We start from the raw sequence: 16,214 nt of genomic DNA, 5'->3' as shown, positions 1-16,214 counted from the left end.
AGGAGGAGATTCTCGGATTTTATCGCGAGACGTGGGCTCCAGCTAATTGAGCGCGTTAGTAAAGCGTGGCTTCCCCCCCAAACACTTAAAACAATAATATACACAACTAGAAAAAGATTGGTTTAACAAGTTATAGCATTCTACAAAGTGATACAATAAAACTTAAACGATGATGGGCGATTGAAGTTGTTCAGTGCTTTTCAATTTTGGTCCTGGGAAGCCTTGTATCTGTTTTTTTGCGCCAACAAAACCCTTCATGCAAAAATGTATGCGGTTTGTTGTTTGTCGTTATTTTCCTTCGTTCTTCGTCTGCATACCAACTGCCGCTGTAAAAACAAAAAGTCACCCTCGAGCATAATAAAGACTCTTAATCACTAGTACCACTTGGCACCAATAACTAATCTGCTTGCTGGTTTCGACTTTTTCAGCAAAAGAGACTTGTTAAAAATACCCCTCCCCCCAAATGCAGTCTCTTCTCAGCTTGCTAATTAAGAATTTGTTCCAAATTCTGACTAAACAGCTGTTAACAGTTGACCAAATGGTGATGAACCAGTAGAAGTGACACTTATCAGACTCATTCACAGTCAGGTTATCCTCCTGCTCAAGTTCAATTGGTTAGCTCACACACCTGAATAAAAGCATTGCAAAAGATCATTAACAAAGATTACACATCTCATTCATCTTTTTGGGAGCTGAAGGTAAATGTGAAATAAAATCTCAAATACAGCTATTCATTTTCTAACCTCTTCATCCAAAACAGGATCACGGGGAGCTGCAACCAAGGAAGGCCTTAAATATAAACTAAAAATCAATTATTTTTTGAGGATCACTGTACCAGAGTGCATTTAAACCAAGGTCGGACTACAGAATAAAGTGTCATCCAGTGCACAGATAGGGGTACTGTAGGACTAAGACTGAGAGCCTTAGCCTTATGTAGTGCGTATTGATTTTAAGAGTGATAATCTCTTACATTTTAAAGCTCTTTTCATGCCAAAGGATTCTGAAGGGCGTTTTATAGGATGCAGACACTTCCTTTCAGTTGCACTGCTTCTTCAGTTTAAGACTTTACGTCCACTAGTGTTACTGTTATTTCATGAAAAATACAACCATTGTGATTCACGCACATACACCTAAGTGTGTGTTGAAAGGCGGTCAGTGTTTCAGGGCTGTCCTGGAGTGATGAAGCATATGAAATCAATTAGTTAATTTCCTGATAGAAATTCCTTTTACAGTGTTTTGATTATATCTAGTTTTGACTATATATACATACTATACTGGTTCCTTTGCCAAATAATCCAGTACTTCACACACAGTAGGCTCCCTAATTCAACCTCCTTATGGTTCAACACTACTTACAGCAGCAACTAGATTTTCATTAGAAGTCTTCCATCCCAGCACTTAAAAAAAAAAAGATATAACGCCTGTCAATGTGTTGATGTTGATTAGGCATTGTTTTCTTCAATTTCGCACCGTTGAGAGAGTCTGCATACAGGGAGGAGGCTGAAACTCTGGCAGCATGAACAACCTCTCTCTGAACATCAGTAAAACTAAGGAGATGATTGTGGACTATAGAAAACACCAGAGAGGAGATCACACACCTATCTACATCAGTGGGACTGCAGTGGAGAGGGTCAGCAGTTTTAAGTTCCTGGGAGTTAACATCTCAGAGGACTTAACCTGGACCCACCACACCAACACACTGGTCAAAACAGCACGGCAGCGCCTGTTCTTTCTCCGTAGGCTATAGAGGTTTGGCATGCCATCACATATCCAGGCCAACTTCTACAGGTGCACTATTGAGAGCATCCTGACTGTTTGCATGGTATGGGAACTGTTCCGCCCAGGATCGCAAAGTACTGCAGAGGGTGGTGAAGTCAGCGCAGCTCATTACCGGTTGTGAGCTACCAAACATCCAGGATATCTACTCAGCTAGATGTCTGAAGAAGGCCAGGTCCATTCTCAAGGACCCCAGTAATCCCAGTCACAAACTGTTTTCCCTCCTACCGTCTGGTAAACGGTACCAAAGCATTCAGTCCAAGTCCAACAAACTACGGAACAGCTTCTACCTCCAGGCAATAAGACTGCTAAATAGCCACCTGCAGCTCCTTCAGCAAATCACCTGTAATGGCTACATGGACACACAGTTTTCATTGTATTCAGCATAACTGCACTACTTGTATATATTATTCAATTTCTATTATATCTATTATTATGTAAAATTATTTTCATAACCTCAATTTTGTGATTTTTGTGTTTTTGTGATTTTTTGTGATTTCTGTGATTCTTGTGATTTTGTGAGCTTGCGGAAAATACATTTCATTGCCAGCAACTAATGCTGCACGCTGTATTGTTGACCATTTGATAAATAAACTTTGATTTGATTTGATGTTAATTTTGTAACTATACATCCTGATTGCTTGAATTACAGTATGTGCAATGATATAGTCTACCGTACATATTGACCACAAGGGGGCACTACACTGTAATAGGTGTTCAACGCGGTAGTCTCCGTCCCCTTTTTTTACATTTTTTATTAAACGTGTAAAGAATTTACAAATACAAATCCAACCATAGGATCAGAAATAAATACACCAAAGATTCCCCTTCAGCCAAACAAAAAACACACATATCATCCTGCTCATGCTTAAATTTAGTGAGCACTAATGTAATGGAAAATACTTATGAACAATTTTAAACGATATATCTTTAACTTTATTTGTAATACAATATCTAGCAGGAGTTATCCAAACTAATTTCCAATTTATATTTTCTAACATTACATTCCAAAAAGATAAACAAGGATGGATAAAATGGGGTTTACAAATATTTCTTATATGCGTATTATTACATTTCTTATCCTTTATTTCCACACCATCCAAGAATAAATCAGTTGTAAGACCAGAAAGGAAGTCAGTCCTAATAGCGCTTTGATTTGTTTTTAACAACTTCACTACACCTTCCGGAATGGCATCAAAAACAATTGCATATTCCTTAGGGCTAACAGGGAACTGAAATCTCTCCAGGAATTCAGGATAAGTAAACAATCTACCGTCTTCATTCAACAGTTGAGCCACTAAATACATTTTGTTGTTATACCAAGTCTGTAAAAAAAAAGCCTTTATTTTTATACTTAATGTCTTTATTATTCCAAATATAATATGTATGTGGTGAAAAATTGTTTGTATAATAAAGTCCAGCAGCCATATCACCCTGCAACTCAGGACTGGCAACCCACTGAAGCTAAGCAGGTATGAGCCTGGTCAGTACCTGGATGAGAGACCTCCTGGGAAAAACTAAGGTTGCTGCTGGAAGAGGTGTTAGTGGGGCCAGCAGGGGATGCTCACCCTGTGGTCCATGTGGGTCCTAATGCCCCAGTATAGTGACGGGGACACTATACTGTAAATAGGTGCCGTCCTTTGGATGAGATGTAAAACTGAGGTCCTGACTCATTAAAAATTCCAGGGCGTTTCTTGAAAAGAGTAGGGGTGTAACCCCGGTGTCCTGGCCAAATTTCCCATTGGCACTTACCAATCATGGCCTCCTAATAATCCCCATCTATGAATCGGCTTCATTACTCTCTGCTCTTCTCCCGACTAATAGCTGATGTGTGGTGGATGCTGCAAATTGGTGGTGGTGGAGGGGAGACCCCCATTACCTGTAAAGTGCTTTGAGTGGGGTGTCCAGAAAAGTGCTATATAAGTGTAAGTAATTATTATTAATTAATATAATAACACCTGCTTATTAAAAATTAGATAGTTTAATTGGGATTTTTTTATATCAAAGTTACATTTTAACAAAAAGTCAATATCCCCAACATTCTGAAAAATCATGTTTGGAATAAGATTCCAAATTCTATTTATTATTAATATATTTCCTAATCCAATTAATTTAAAATATTACATTTGACATATAAAAGTCTAACATTCCTGCCACCCTGATTTTTAGGTTTACTCAGGAGGTATATTCTAACATAATGAGGTTTATTTTTCCAAATAAAGTTATATAATAGTTTGTCAAAATCATCAATAAGATGTGAAGGAACATTCAGTGAAAGCGAAGCATACACAAAGCGAGAGATACCCTCTGCTTTCGACAGTAGAATGCAACCTGCTAACGATAGGTTCCTCATTAACCAAGACTGGAATCTTTTTTTAGTTTTATCTAAAATAGGTGTAAAGTTCAATATACATCTTTCACCTTGGTCTTTACAGATTATAATACCCAGATAATTAACCACTTTCTTTACAGGTATATTCATTATTGCATCTAAATTAGAATCCTTAAGAGAAAACATATCACACTTGTCAATATTCAAAGACAGTCCTGAGACTGATGAGAACACATTTAAAACCTTAATTGCTTTAGAGATCTATTCACTATTCTTAAGAAAAATAGCATTCTCTGTCCCTTTGAAAAGTTTCAGGAGGCGAGATGACATCAGACAATTGCCTGGGAACAGCAGTAATGAGTAACCAAGGCGCGGACAGGAGCGATATACCTCTTTCACGTTAGAAGAAAAACTATTACAAGACGTGAATTAGACATACTAGAGAACAACTAGAAGACCAGGAATATTAAAATTCCTGGAATGATATACAAAAACTCCAATCTGTGATTATATTTTATTTTGCAGTTTACAATAGTGGTTTCCACCAGGTCACGTGATGCTGAGAACTCTCGGGGTGCTCTTTGCTAATCTAGATACTCGTTATAAATGCTTATATTACTTATGACTTCAGCTAGTTTATTTAAGCTTCTAAAGTGGCTTCTGTACTGGCATGATGTCTTATATGAGGTAAAAATGTGACACATCTGATAACTTAATTAAATTTTATTGAAAGGTTCACACACAGCCAAGAAATTAGTACATTGTGTTTCTGTAATTTGTAGTTGAAATTATTTCTTTTAAATGCTGGTGATTATCCCCCCACTCCCCCCTCACAAAAAATGTCAAAAGTGTAACAAAAAGTAAGAAAGCGACACGATAAGGAACAAGGCTGAAAGACAACAGACTAAACATAGGCTTTAGAAACTTCGGAAGGTTGGGAGGCCTTGTAGATCTTCTGGGCACTTTGACCCGCAATTGAGTAGTCATATCCCCTGCAGGAACACAACACGAGACAAAACCAGTGCTTGAGACACAAATAAACTCTGCAATAGTAACAGCACTTTATAAAGCATTCAAACATAAAGAAAACACAGGCACTATTAAATAGGTTAGTGGAAAAATCAACCTGGGACATTTCATGACATTCACATGTCTCCTAAATAACCTGGAATTAATTGAATACATGGCTTGCTAAATTCAGTTAAATTTAAATAAAGTAAAATTTAGTCAGGACGTCAGCGTTTGTACTTTACAAACAGTGCCCTGGAATCTTTAATGACCAAGCAGTCAGGGCCTTGGTTTAACATATCCAGCAGACATATCACCCTGCAACTCACAACTAGCAACCCACTGAAGCTAAGTAGGTGTGAGCCTGGTCAGTACCTGGATGAGAGACCTCCTGGGAAAAACTAAGGTTGCTGCTTGAAGAGGTGTTAGTGGGGCCAGCAGGCCTGTGGTCCATGTGGGTCCTAATGCCCCAGTATAGTGACAGGGACACTATACTGTAAACAGCCCTGTCCTTCGGATAGTCCTGACTTTCTGTGGTCATTAAAAATCCCACGGTGTTTCCCGAAAAAAGTAGGGGTGTAACCCCGGTGTCCTGGCCAAATTTCTCATTGGCCCTCCTAATCTATGAATTCCCTCTCTGAATTGGCTTCATTACTCTGCTCTCCTCCCCACTGATAGCTGATGTGAGGTGAGTGTTCTGGCGCACTATGGCTGCTGTCGCATCATCCAGGTGGATGCTGTACATTGGTGGTGGTGGAGGGGAGTCCCCATTACCTGTAAAGCGCTTTGAGTGGAGTGTCCAGAAAAGTACTCTATAAGTGTAAGCAATTATTATTATTATAATTATAACATCCCAACTTAAGGACAGTGACTCCTACAACACTATCCAAAATCATCGTCCTGTAGTATTGGGTTGGAAAATTTGATCCAGAAAGAGGAGTGCTGGTACCACCTACTGGTCCTAACAGTTACAGCAGCAACCTAGTAATCCTTGGAGGTCAAAACCCATGTACCAACCACACCCAGTCTTGCTGAGCTTCTGAAATCTTACAAGATCACACCTCAAGGTCGTAAAAGTGCTGCAGACGGATACATCTGTAGGATTTGATGGCCTGCGTTGTTATAGGCCTCCAGAACTACAGCTAGTCACTGCTGATATTGGCAGTGACCAGTCCTCTGACTAAGGTAAGGAGGTGTGGCTCACCTTTTAGAAACTGTGGTTCCTCTTCGGCAGGAACAGCAAAGAAACGCGCCTCCCAGGATACCCAAACAGGCACCACCCCAGCCTATGTAGAGTCCTGCCCCCAGCTCAAACCTGCAGGCAGAGAAAAAAGGTACTGTTCGAGAAATGTCTAGGATATTAAAAATCATAGTCTGAGTCTGCTACAGGGCTTAAATGTAGCTATAAAATTTGTAAGCTCTGTGTATGAGAAATATACAACCAAATAAATCAATTCATTCATGTAAATTAATGAAGTACTGAAAGACAAGTAAATGAAATAGGTAAACAGTAAATAGATAAAGCCTCAGAAACTTACTTAGTGCCTCCATAGAAGGGGTCATAGAACTCTTTAACAACCTGGGAGGCATACCATGACGTAGCCACCAAACAAGTCAAACCTAGATGAAGAGTCAAAAAAGTCATTTTTAGAACGTAATTCACAGTTTAAATGATGTGATTCTTGTGTGTGGCTGTTAATAAGTTAATTTCTTAAAAGACTGTCCTGAAATTAGTCTCTGGTTTGGAAAAAAGGATCACCTGGGCTTTTGTCTGATAAGAATTGCATCCTTACATCCCGACTGTGTTTATCTTCCATTCTTTAATTCCAAAAATACCTTAACAATATAAGACTTAAATAGTCTAGATGCAATGAGTTGAACTAGGAATAGAACATCAGTACGATTTAGAGCAGGCTAACGAAGGCACGGTTTTGCGGACTCACAAATTTGTGAATAACTTGAACTTTTGAGGTCACATGAAAGATTATATATTTATTCCTTTGTTGGTCACCAATAGAAACTTCATGAGAGTTTAACTGTTTAACTGTAACTTTAACACTTAAATATTATAGTACCAGCATAGAACGTGGTACCGCATGTCCAGATACATTCATGAACACACAGGGTGTAAATGTGCAGATCTCCTTAGGTTTATACAGTATGTACGTACGCATGTGTTACGCTCATGGCTGGGTGGGAATAGATTGACAGACCCGACAGTCACCCATAGCTGTCACTTCTGATTCTAATGTACATTGTGTGCAGGTCTAGGTTCTCAGCTTAGGGCAAATGGCTGCTGCTCACCTGCAGTTATGAAGAGACTTCCCCCCACCAAAGCAATCTTTCCCTTGGCTTGTTCGCTGGAATTGCCAATCTTGGTGCACTTCAGTCCCATCATTGACACGATTACGGCAACCAGACCCAGGACCAGAGAAATGATCATCAGCGCCCGGCATCCCTGGATATAAGCTGAAAACAAGACAGCCAAAGTAAAAGACAACAAAGATGAGTGGAACTGCTTAGCCTGCAGGGAGCATTTGGGTGGGTCTATTTGGATAATGTGGTAGTTGCATCAGACTGACACTACATTAATGTACCTTTTTTATGCTTACAGTCTTTTTGCTTAGTGTTTTTTCACCAAGTCCTTAAAGATGGACCAATGTCCTATCGCAGGTGAAATGCTTGAAAATCTTGTTTTTGTGTGTTAGAGGCCATGTACATTTGTCAAAGTTATACAGAGTGGCACTGCATGTTTTTTTGTTTTTTAAACTAATTCTTGTTAACAAGGATATTTCTAAATTATGAAATAAAAGCATCACATCAGCACTTTGAGTGGAGCAAACTCTTTAAAAAAATCCCTTTTTGACTAATTCTGATTAATTCCAAATCCAACGGAAAGGATTCAATTTAAAGAATTCAAAGAACAATTACCTGCTAACCTGGCTTTACCTGCTTTGTAGGCATCACCCCCAAAAGCAGTGCTATTCAGAGATTCCACAAAGGAATTGCATTCAGGCCAAGTGACAGACCTTCGTTGTAACTAAACCTATTTATGGAGCATAGCCACACCCTCTAATAAACCAAAAATTAAAAAGAAAATAATTTAAGAAAAAATAAATTGCCAGTTTTTTCCCACACTACTTCACACCCAGGGAAGATGCAGATCCATGTTAGCAGACACAGATAAAGACACAATTATACGCAGGGTGTTGCCCTGCAGGTCAATGTCAAGACTGTATTAAACTGAGCCCTCAGAATTCATTAACTGAATTACTCAGAGTTCTAAGTACTGCATGGCCATCACACGTGGGTAGCAAAAACCATTCACTGCTGCCCTACGTCCACAGACACCTCCGTCATAAAAGCTTCAGTTTCCAGGATCTCAGACATGGGCAGAGCAATGTAAGGCACGTTGTCTTTCCTGGAACTGCACTTTATGGTCCATGGGAAAAACTCAATTAATTTAGTTTCTCATAGTAATACTGTAAGTCAATGTCATAAAACAAAGGCAGCAGTGCACTTTAGGTAACTGCTAGTTAAAAATGGATCACAATATTCTGCCTTAGACCACACTGTGGAGATTATATAACTATAGGAGGCTTTGAGGGCTCTGGATTCTAGGGGGTACTGCAGGGTGTGATTTCAAATCCCAGGTGGGGTACACCTCTGTTGTACCTTTAAACTAGGGCCTTAGACCAGTGTTTCAGTACAATGCCCAACTGCATAAATGGGTGCCAATGCACGTTGCTTTGGCTGACAACACCAGCAAAATAAAAATATATTTGAACAAATTACATAAGGCAGGTGCTAAGAAACTGATATTTGTTTATCCTGTCATCATTCTGCAACGTCAGAAAGAAAGGGCTTCTTCAAAAAAAGATATTTTCTCTCTCTAGCCAGGAGCACCTGAATGTAACATGAGATTTAAGACATTACATCTGTATGTCATAAGTTCCTAAATTGTACACACTTAAAATTTAAGTATTCCATATTGTTTTTGGGACATACTTAACAAAACTAATGTTTTAGCTTTTTATAAGCTGTTTAAGTGCCCTGGCTAGCTCTGCTGGTAGAGCATGACACTCATAATCTCAGGGCAGTGGGTCTGTGTCTCACGGTGGGCGCCAGGTCCTCCATGTTGGAGGTTGGGCACGAGGCTGACAACCGTTTCCTGTAAAAACCCAATGTTACGTTAACAGCAAAGTGATGTTGCTGCCCCTGTGTGCCTGAAGGCATAACAGGCAAACATCCATAAGCTGTTTAAAATGCACATCTAATCAAAGATTTAAGCATTTATCTCCTTTTCTCTTCCTCACATTTTTTAAAAGCTTTGAACAAAAACAAATTTTATCTATCCACTGTAGGAAGAACCCAAAGTCAACTTTTAAAGCTTGCTGGCTACCTTACCACAGCTTTAACAAAGCTTCCATTTTATCATCGATATATATTTCACTCATGAAAATTCTTGGTAGCTCCAGTCCCGCCAATTACTCTGAAAAGGTGTCATATATATTTCACTTTTGCCTTACTTTGAAATGTTAAATTTAAACATTACTTCAAAAAGTCCTAAATAAAACACATGTTGTATTATGATCAATGAGTTGTTATTATTATCATCAAAGTCTGAATGCATGGATTTTTCACTGCAAACTGCAATCTTAACAAATACTTGTCAATGAAGCACATCATTGTGTTATTAAATCACACATTATTTTGCTGTTTCTGTGAGGTTGTAGTGTGTATCAGATACCATGGATGGAGTTGTAGTGGCTACAACTTTCACAGAAACTTAATAGAAATTTATTAAGATATCAGCAATCCACAAATTAACACATCCTCAAAATACTCAGCAGATACTGAGAAAATGAACAGGTTTGTTTGTTAAATAAAGGTTTTAAAAAGCTTCATGTATTTCATACTACCTTGCAAATGAAAGACCCTTGGGTTGCTAAAATAAACTTCAGCTTTCTACCGTTATCTAAGTGCTATCGACTTCATTGCACATCTTCACTCCAAAACAGGTTTACAATACATGTCTGTTATCCAACATTTCACTGTTAATCGGCTCAACAAGTCTACAACATTAGAAGAATGGCATTGTTAAAAGTGGCATTATAAGTAGTGCAGTGTTTGTCATAAAATTTACAAAATCAGATGAAGAACTGACCCCGTTTGTTACCCGAAAGATAAAGCACTTTCCAAGTTTTAATTCTGCCTTTCTCAGGATTACAGAAAGATTTATAGTGGCAAGTCTAGATGGTGTCCTACTGACTGGTGGAATGGCAGTTTATACGTTGCCGCCAGGCTTTAAAAGAAAAAATGATCAATGAATGCTTTAATTGCAAAAATTGTAGTGGTACAATATTGAATAAGTCAATATTAAGATTTCTTGTTGTTTCCTAAATTCATTGTGAATCACCGGGACTCAACACGAGCTGGGGCAAAGGAGCTGTGAAATAAAAGCAAGGAGTGAGACAAACTCAACAGCACTTTTCTTTGAGAGCCCGATCTTGGGTGGGTTTGCATATCTCTCTACCAGAAGCTGCCTCACCCAGTCATAAAGACAGAAGGAAGTGAAACTGAGAACTAGCACCCAAAGGCTTGGCAAACTTTCTGTTCGCCATATTGCCACCTTATACCTGAAAGAAAAAGTGTTGAGTTCAACTCCCAAGACGGATTTTATAAGGCTGCATCATTCCTTTGCCAAACCATTCTGTGTCTATTGAAGACAAATGTTGTTGTTTTTTTCCATTCTTGTGTGTGCCATATTTAAAAGATCGCCCAGTAGAGCAACATCAAGAAACACGGCTCCTCAGCTTGGTATGCTGAATTTTTTTTATGGTACCTCCTTGTTTCTGTTAATACACAAAGGACTGTCTAGAAAAGCAAATGAAGGTTCTACCTCCTCTGCTGCTCTTGAACAATTACAGACACGAGCGCTTGGCCTTGTGCTCAGGATACCCACCAGGCAAAGTCATCATTGACATGAAGTCCCTGCAGTTCTTGACGCTTGTGCTGTCCTCAACACAAGCCATCCAGAGGTTTTCGTACTGCTTGTTGAAGATGTTGGCGCTGCCAGCGTACGAGGACACTTTCCAGTAGTCGTTGGACAGACTGACTCCGGTGAGGAGCCAGCATGCTATACAGAGCAAGAACCCCGACAGCTCTAATGCGGTTGACATGATCGCTGTCCACAATATTTCAAATTTTGAAAAAAAAGACTAAAAAGGAGAGATCAGACAGGTACACAAATATTTGATGAAAAAAAATAGAGGGAGAAATCCACAGCTCCCACTGTCCTTTCCCTGTGTCCTTAAGCCCTGATGTCCAGCCTGTGGGTGCCACTTCAGTTCTGAAGTACTGTAACTGCGCTCTTTGCTCTGAAGCTATAAAATTATAAGAGTCTCTCCTCCCCTTTCATTTTACAAGGAGTGGCTTCAGCGTCATGGCCTTGACTGATCTTTATGAAGAGGTTGTATATTTTATGGCGAAAGTTGATGACAACATCCTTTTTACATTATTTACTTTTGAATAAACTAAAACAAGGAAGCTGGGGAGGCCAAGGTCCCTTTTTCACCTCATAGATACAAACACAAACTCACACATATACCCTTTTTTGGAAACTGATACTTAGAATGTGAAATCTCGTCAGCAACCAGTTAAGACATAAACGGGATTGCACATGCTAAAAGGCTAAAATTGCTCAATGCTTTGCCAGTTCACAATATTGTGGGTCTTGATCACTACAGGTTCTGTACTGACAGTATCCGCCCAGATTCAACAAGAAACACCAGGTTTTTTTTTACAAGGTAAAAGCAAACAGGGAGCAAGTGCTGAGAGCTATGGGAAATATTTAATAACTTCAAAGGAACAGTGGATGATCTGTTGAGTGCACAAAGGGAACCAAGCTTCTCAAAAATTCACGGGATCAATAGTCCATACCTTAGCTTTTCTGAAGTTTCTAGCTGAGCTAGATATCACAAGATGTTTATGTATTTCTGCGTAGTGGAGCCTGCAAAAGCAGGTGGCATTCAAGTGAATCAATGCTTCCCAATTTTAAACCAATGGATGAGGCCAGATAAGTCCAATTCCTAGTTGTGTGTTGCAGAAAAGGTATGGTTATACAGTGGTGGCACGGTGCCTGGCAGCGCTGAGGTCCTGGGTCAGTTCTGGGGTTGCTATCTGCATGGAGCTGTACGTTCTCCCTATTTTTGTGTGGATTTCCATCCAGGTGATCTGGTTTCCTCTCACAGTCCACAGGCATACTGGTAGGTTCATTGGCTTCTGGAACAATTGCCCTGGATGTGAGTGTATCTTCCCTGCAATAGACTGGCATCGCATCAAGGGTGTATCCTGCCTTGTGCCTGTTGCTTGTAGGGATAGGCTCCCACTCCTCCATGGTCCAGAACCCTTGGGCCCTTGTGTAAAATTTAGGGGTGGTTCAGCCTGTGTCTGGATGAGGCCTTTGTACCTGAACTCCAATTATGTAACAGTAGAGGTTGGCTATAACATATAATAATGACTCTGTTACTCTTTCACTTCCATTGTGACACTAGGAGGGGTGGATACTGTAGTGAAAGAGCCTGGGTGACACATTATAATAAAATGAATGGAAATCTGACGATCAGCTCTTTAAATATCCTATGGAAACCAGTAAGTGACAAGCACAAGTGAAATCCCAGGCCATGCATCTATTTGAATGAATGAGGTGACAAGCACAGGAACCACCAGTGGGCATCCAGGTCGCAGATGAAAACTGCACCACTTCAAAATTGCCTAAAAACTACTGGCTTAAATACTTAAAATGGGATGAAAAGTCTGAAAAGACACCACACCTGCTGGAGAGAAACCCAAACACTCTCTCTAGAGTTAGCAAGTAATAGGATATATATGTTTTTCAGATAGAGTCAATTTACAGCTGGATGTGTAATATGCAATCAGTTTATTGGCAGTTTTACCCTCAAGCTTCAGGGGACTCAGAAACTGTAGCCATGTTTGTGAGAGTGAGCAACATGAATCACAGGGCAATAGAGAGAGGGAGTTGACACTGTTCAGATGAGAAAGGATTTGGGAATCTGCATTACATGTAATCATGATTTCAGCCCAAACAGCCACAACAATGCTGGGAATACCAGTGTTACCTCAGTCAAAACTGCGCTATGAAACACTGGTTGGCACACTTTCATGATAAAGAAAAACATGCTTTGAAATTAATCTACTTCCCGCCTGTCATGTTTTTGCTTTGCTGAAAAAAGCATCATCACTTAATCTAAACTAATGTGAGGTGACCCTATTCTTTTTAAGCAGCGTTTTGGATTTTTCAATTTATGCCAACCCACTCAGGAGTCACCAAAATGTTATTTGCCTGTCTCTTCCCAATTTGTGGAATATTTGAAATAATACAGTACAGACAGTGTTCCTACTGAAAGTTATAATACATGGATATATCCTCAACTCTGAGTTCAACTCCACTGCTGCTCTTGCTGAACTTAGTAAATGTTTTACTAATGTTCTGGTAATCACATTTGTAGCAGTAGAAAATTCCTGAATTACCCAACTTTGGTCATTTTATTTTGCTATAAAATAACATGATTAAAAATAATCAAATTGTTTTTCCAAAAGAAGCTTCTAATTTTAAAAGTATTACTCAAGAAAAAAAAATATTACTAGTTATTAGAAAACTTGTTAAAATAATATAGTTCTAATAATTAATTCTGAAAACAACACATTTTAAACCCTTGATTATAACACTTGGACTGGTTTATGCTTTTTTAAAATAATGTAACCTAAAACCAAATGGCCATAAATACAAACTGTGTATATCTACCATGTTCTGTTAGAAGTGTTACCACTCTGTCATCTTGTCAGATTTCAGAAGCAAAGAATAACAATAATAATAAAGAATAACAAGAACATTGTCAGTAATGGGACGGGAGATTACAAAGGAAAACCAAAGTTCTCCAAACGGTGTTGGTAGACCTGTAGGTGGTACATTTCCACACCAGTAATGGTGATCTATCTGAGACTAAAAGCACTTTTTGATCCTTTGGGACAAAAGGCACTGTTGAAACTTAAAAATAATAATAATAAACAGTGAGGTAGCCAGAGCACCCTGCAAAAACCCACATGAACCCTCGTTTGTTTGGAAACTATGGGACAATCAGTTTAACACATTCAATGTCAGTTTCTAAAACCGCATGTCTCAATACATATAAATATTGTCAACCACAAAACTATTAAAACCTAGGATTTAATTTCTCTTTGAAATATTAAAAATACAAAGTGCAAATTGCCCTCTGAAACCTTGGAGAGTCCAGTGGATAAGGAAACAACAACAGCTTACTGGAAAGGGCATTTGATAGAATGGTTCAGTAGAGAACATCTTTCTCAGACACACTGTATCCTCATCTGTAACTTTGATGCCTCACACTGGCATCCAAGTCATCTCACAAATGAGCTCATATACTTACTGGCCTATATGTGAGGAAGGGCACATTAACAATAACATGTTGAGCTTGTGCAGGACATGTGGTTTGTTCCACCAAATTCTGAAATATCAGTAGCTCCCGCCAAGCCTCTCTTTCCAGCACAATGATATTCCATTCCATTCAATTAATCCATTGATTTTCCAATCACTTTATCCAACACAGGGTTGTGGGGAAGCTGGAGCCCATCCCAGCAAGACAGGGGCGCAAGACAGGATACACCCATCAATTCAATTCAAATCAAATCAATTCAATTCAACGTATATTTGTTTAACAGCGTCACATCCAACATAACAATACAAAACCAAAAACAGACAAAGATCAGGAACAAAGCAGAGAACACAGCAGTAATTCCGGAGATAAGAGAGTTATTTTACATTGTTTGAGAGTGAGATTGCAGGTGAGAAAAAGATTTTCTGAGTTTATTACTTTTACACCCGGGGAGACAGAGGCATATCCCTGATAGGAGTAATGGAAATTCACACCCTATTTTCCCAACAGTGGAATTTTCCCAACCTATTTTAATTAACATTACCAATGATTCAGCTGAAGCTTTGGTAAGAGGAAAGGTGATTGAGCTGCACATTTCCATAGCTCCACCGGCTGTCAGGAGGACTGAGGTCTGTGGACGAATGTGATGGAAGTCAGTCTCACTCCTCAAGACAACCATCACTCATTTCTTTCCTTACCCAGTCAATCAGTTCACTTGCCAAGGGGTCCTAATATTTTGGCCACCGGGTGGTTTGTTCCATACATTATCATTCATGCAACACATTTAATGAACAGTCTTCCCAGTAAACTTTATCTTTAAGTCAGAATTTTTGCCACTCATATTCATACCAAAGAGGTAGAACTTTCAAAGGAAGACTTTTGAGAATGTTACACAGAACATGATGTTTTGAGAATGTTACTCAGCTCACATACTGTCAAGAATCCTGCTAATTAAATCATTTTGTAAAACTGACAGTTACCCTTGACTTTATTATGTATCACAAGCACAGCAATGCATCACCCAGCTTGTATTGAAAATAGAAGTGAAACATTTGTTTAATAAAAGCAGGGAAATGCCTTTCTTAGGAGGTTGCAAAAGGTGTGAGTGTGTAGGCACTTACCATCCAAGCCCAGCACAGTGGGGAACTTCTTGCACTGGATGGACCCCAGTGCGGTAGCAGCACATTGCATCCACAGGCCCTCAAACACCCAGTTGGCCGTGATCACAGAGTCGACCTTGGTGGACACCTTCCAGGTCTGCGAGCTGGTAGCGACAGTGTCCAGGATCCAGCCCAGCAATCCCATGACCAGCCCAAGGATCTGAAGTGCCACCACAGCCATGAGCTCATACGTTCTCAGCGGTGCAGCTCAAGCGTTTGGGGGGAGAACCTGTGGAGACGACAGGCTGCACAGTGAGGGTGAGATGATGCACTGCACCCATTGGAACTATGGGACACACTACCATTGTGCCGATAGAGCTGGCCCCGCTAGCCAGACTGTACAGTAGGTGGGTTCTATTGGTTTTGAGAAGAAGATACACATTCCAGGCCTGGCAGAAGGGCACTGCCCAGATTATCAAACACCTGCTCTGTGCAGGAACCCCCAGGCCCACAAATGAACGA

At 39.6% G+C, this 16,214-nt stretch overlaps 1 protein-coding gene across 2 annotated transcripts; it reads right to left on the bottom strand.

Moving 5' to 3' along the window:
• Positions 1-4,816: 4,816 nt before the first annotated feature.
• On the bottom strand, positions 4,817-15,997 carry cldn15lb (claudin 15-like b). 2 transcript variants are annotated; one of them, XM_088611197.1, is made up of 5 exons: positions 15,714-15,997; positions 7,421-7,585; positions 6,655-6,736; positions 6,321-6,431; positions 4,817-5,100 (listed from the first exon to the last, which is right to left on the bottom strand). In XM_088611197.1, exons 1-5 carry the CDS (start codon positions 15,931-15,933, stop codon positions 5,013-5,015), a joined length of 666 nt encoding a protein of 221 aa, XP_088467323.1. In that variant the 5' UTR covers positions 15,934-15,997; the 3' UTR covers positions 4,817-5,012. The 2 variants fall into 2 exon arrangements, with proteins under 2 accessions (XP_088467323.1, XP_088467331.1); XM_088611205.1 differs by lacking the exon at positions 15,714-15,997 and adding an exon at positions 11,082-11,491.
• Between the last annotated feature and the right edge of the window lie 217 nt (positions 15,998-16,214).

The sequence above is a fragment of the Lepisosteus platostomus genome, chromosome 2, assembly GCF_059453375.1.
Source record: "Lepisosteus platostomus isolate fLepPlt1 chromosome 2, fLepPlt1.hap1, whole genome shotgun sequence".
In the NCBI taxonomy this organism is placed as follows: domain Eukaryota; kingdom Metazoa; phylum Chordata; class Actinopteri; order Semionotiformes; family Lepisosteidae; genus Lepisosteus; species Lepisosteus platostomus.
The sequence above is the reverse complement of the archived record's forward strand: the minus strand, read 5'-3'. Positions and strand labels throughout refer to the sequence as shown.